At 32.2% G+C, this 3,169-nt stretch overlaps 1 protein-coding gene across 1 annotated transcript; it reads left to right on the forward strand.

The window, feature by feature from the left end:
• Positions 1-290: 290 nt before the first annotated feature.
• Positions 291-917, forward strand: LOC107059229 (premnaspirodiene oxygenase-like). The gene has a single exon (XM_015305717.1). The coding sequence runs from the start codon at positions 291-293 to the stop codon at positions 915-917; it is 627 nt and encodes a 208-aa protein (XP_015161203.1).
• Positions 918-3,169: the final 2,252 nt, after the last annotated feature.

Raw genomic sequence — 3,169 nt, forward strand, 5'->3', positions numbered from 1 at the left:
TGAATACTTTACCGGAAAAACCCAAAAATCCGAAAAACCCGAAAAAACCGAAAAAACCCGAAGTTGAAAAACCCGAGTTTTATTGGTTTGGTTTATAGATTTAAATTCGACACAAATGGTTCGGTTTGATATTTGAAAAACCTGAACCAACTCAGCCATGTACACCCCTAACCCATAAATTCAGGACTAGTTTGGTCATTTTCTTAAAAAAAATAGCTTTTTAGTTCTCTTGAATCCGTAATCAACACTTTAGCTCCGCCACTGAATATAAGTAATTAATTTGTTCATGAATGAAGGACATGTTTTCTGGGGGAACAGAGACTTCATCAACATTAATTGATTGGGCCATGGTGGAGATGATGAGGAATCCAAGTGTACTTTTGAAAGCTCAAGCTGAGATAAGAAATGCTTTCACAGAAAAAGAAACTTTTGATGAAAATGATGCCGAAAAATTGAAATACCTTAAGTTGGTTGTTAAAGAAACTTTCAGACTCCATCCTCCAGGACCCCTTTTGATCGCAAGGGAATGTAGGGAAGAAGTAGACATAAATGGCTATACTATTCCTTTGAAAACAAAAGTTATGGTTAATGCATGGGCTATCGGAAGAGATCCTAAATATTGGATTGATGCAGAATGTTTCAAACCTGAGAGATTTGAGCAAATTTCAGTAGATTTTATTGGTAACAGTTTTGAATTTCTTCCGTTTGGTAGTGGAAGGAGGATTTGTCCAGGGATATCATTTGGTTTAGCTAATATTTTTTTCCCACTAGCTAAATTGTTGTATCACTTTGATTGGAAACTTCCTATTGGAATCAATCCAAGTGATTTGGACTTAACTGAATCTGCTGGAATAACTTGTGCTAGAAAGAGTAACCTATACTTGATCGCGACTCCTCATCAACCTTGTCAAGAGTGATGCCATGGAATCAAACGTTAATAAAGGACTTTGCCTTTTAAATTTCCATGGCAAGCCAACCATAGTACTTTCATTTTCGATTTCACCTCAAATAAATGTATCTTATCATACTAGATGATGATTTCATTATGTTTGAGTTAAAGAATATATTTATATTATCTTATATATGATGAGTTTGTTGGAATTATTCCTTACCTTTGCTAGTTTTTTTTTTTTTTACATAATGTAAAAGATAAAGAATTTTTATGGGTCCATTACTTTCTTATTTTATGTGAAAGAGAAAAATTCCTTGTTGATTAGGAAACATTTTCTTCTCCTTATATTGAAATTATCCTTTGTTGAGTTGGTAAATAGTTTTAGTAAAAAGAAGTGATCTAGCGCCCATGAAAATTGGGCTTGAAGAACGCATAGCCCACTGACTTTGGTTGTGATCGTTGGGTATGCAAGAAAAAACATCTTGGTATATCATGGTATTTGTCTGACTTTGGTTGTGAAGCAGACTAAATTCTTATAACAGACATTTTAATATCAACCCTTGATAAAAGATAGTTATAATATCTACCATATTATGCATAGTGTAAGACTCCCCATAAAAACACATCTCTTGTACATTATTACAATTAAGTCAACGAGAAGCTTTTCTATTTTTCATATGGCATTATAGCATCTACAATCTTGAGAGACTTGAATAGCTTCCACTACAAGCGGGTGGGGTACTTGCCAATGTGTGCTACCCAACGGGATTGGTGTCCCCACTTTGAGTTTAAGCTAGTTGATTTGTATCCTGCACGTGCGATATATGTAAGGCATAATCCAAATACATTTGAGCCTACCAAATAAAGTATCTTGTCATAACACGCTATATTAAAAAAAATATTTACCATCTACACCAATAACATTTTTTTCACTAAACACTGATAAGACTTTTATAATACAGTTTTAACTTTAAATACATATTATAGAGAATAAATTTATAAAATATATATAATATAAGTGTTATTGACAGATAATATATTCATCACACACTTTAATATATTGTGTCAATTTCTTATCAAATAAGTGTAATATATTTTATAACACTTATAATACATTTGTATTACATGCATTATTCACTTTTAACACATAATGCAAATTTATCATAATATTACTATATATTGTAATAAATGTTTGTAGTCTGTAGACACATAAATTTTGTTGAATTAAATTCATACAAAATTTGGATTAAATTCATGTTCATTAGGGTCGATTATTAATTTGGGCTTCACAAATAAATAAGTCTATTTTATAACTTCAAGTCAAGGTCCATTTCATCTTGAGACCCAAGCTCATGCCATGTGTCAAGGTGACTTGGAATTCCAGTCAAGTTCAAAGACCAACAAAAAGATGCCACGTGGTAAAATGATGTGGCAATTCTGGTCAATGTTCAACAACCAATCAAAAAAGCAACCTTATCAACATAGTATTTGTGATAAACTTGATGACTCACATGAACCAATCAGAAGAAGGCAAAAGAGTTCATCCACATACAACTATAAATAGGAGGGTTACACATTTTTTTGAGGACTTTCTGCAAGCATTGGAGAAAGCTATAACATCAACTACATAGTTATCGACAGAGTGGTCAACAATGTTCTTTTCGAAGATCAACTTGAAAAGAAGAAGCGTAGTCTGACATTTTCGGAGATCAAATACATCTCAAAGAAGGTCTACATCATCCTACATTCGATAAATATGCTATTGTTAGACCTCAAATCACGAAAAATATTAGGAGAGAAGAATCAAGAGAACAACGAAATAGTACTCACAAAGACAACTGACATCTATGTCTTTCAACTTTGAGTGTGTACAAGTAGACAATTGAACTTTTATAAAATTGAATAAGTAGACACACATCCTACTGTCATATAACACGTAGAACGCCATGTAGGATGCAAACTACCATATAATTGGTTATATTGGATGCATATGTCTGCTTGTTTAATTTTATACAAGTTTGAGTGCCTACTTATGCACACTCAAAATTGAAGGACATAAATGCCAACTGAATCAAGTTTAAAGACATATTTATATATTATGCCACAAAAATATCATATAAAGTCAAAGTTAAAAATAAGTTTATGTATTATGATTTTTTATCTCATCTTTTATGATAATTCTATAGGAAGTGCATGACACATGTCACTCATTTCACTAAAGTTATTGGGATTAATTATCATAGACAACACCTACTCCCACTTCCCCAATTCTCCTAT

Source organism: Solanum tuberosum, unplaced genomic scaffold (genome assembly GCF_000226075.1).
Source record: "Solanum tuberosum cultivar DM 1-3 516 R44 unplaced genomic scaffold, SolTub_3.0 scf00997, whole genome shotgun sequence".
NCBI classification, from domain to species: domain Eukaryota; kingdom Viridiplantae; phylum Streptophyta; class Magnoliopsida; order Solanales; family Solanaceae; genus Solanum; species Solanum tuberosum.

What these genes read in the sequence shown, in the direction of transcription:
- LOC107059229 (XM_015305717.1), top strand. Translation starts at nt 291, where the DNA reads ATGAAGGACATGTTTTCTGGGGGAACAGAGACTTCATCAACATTAATT.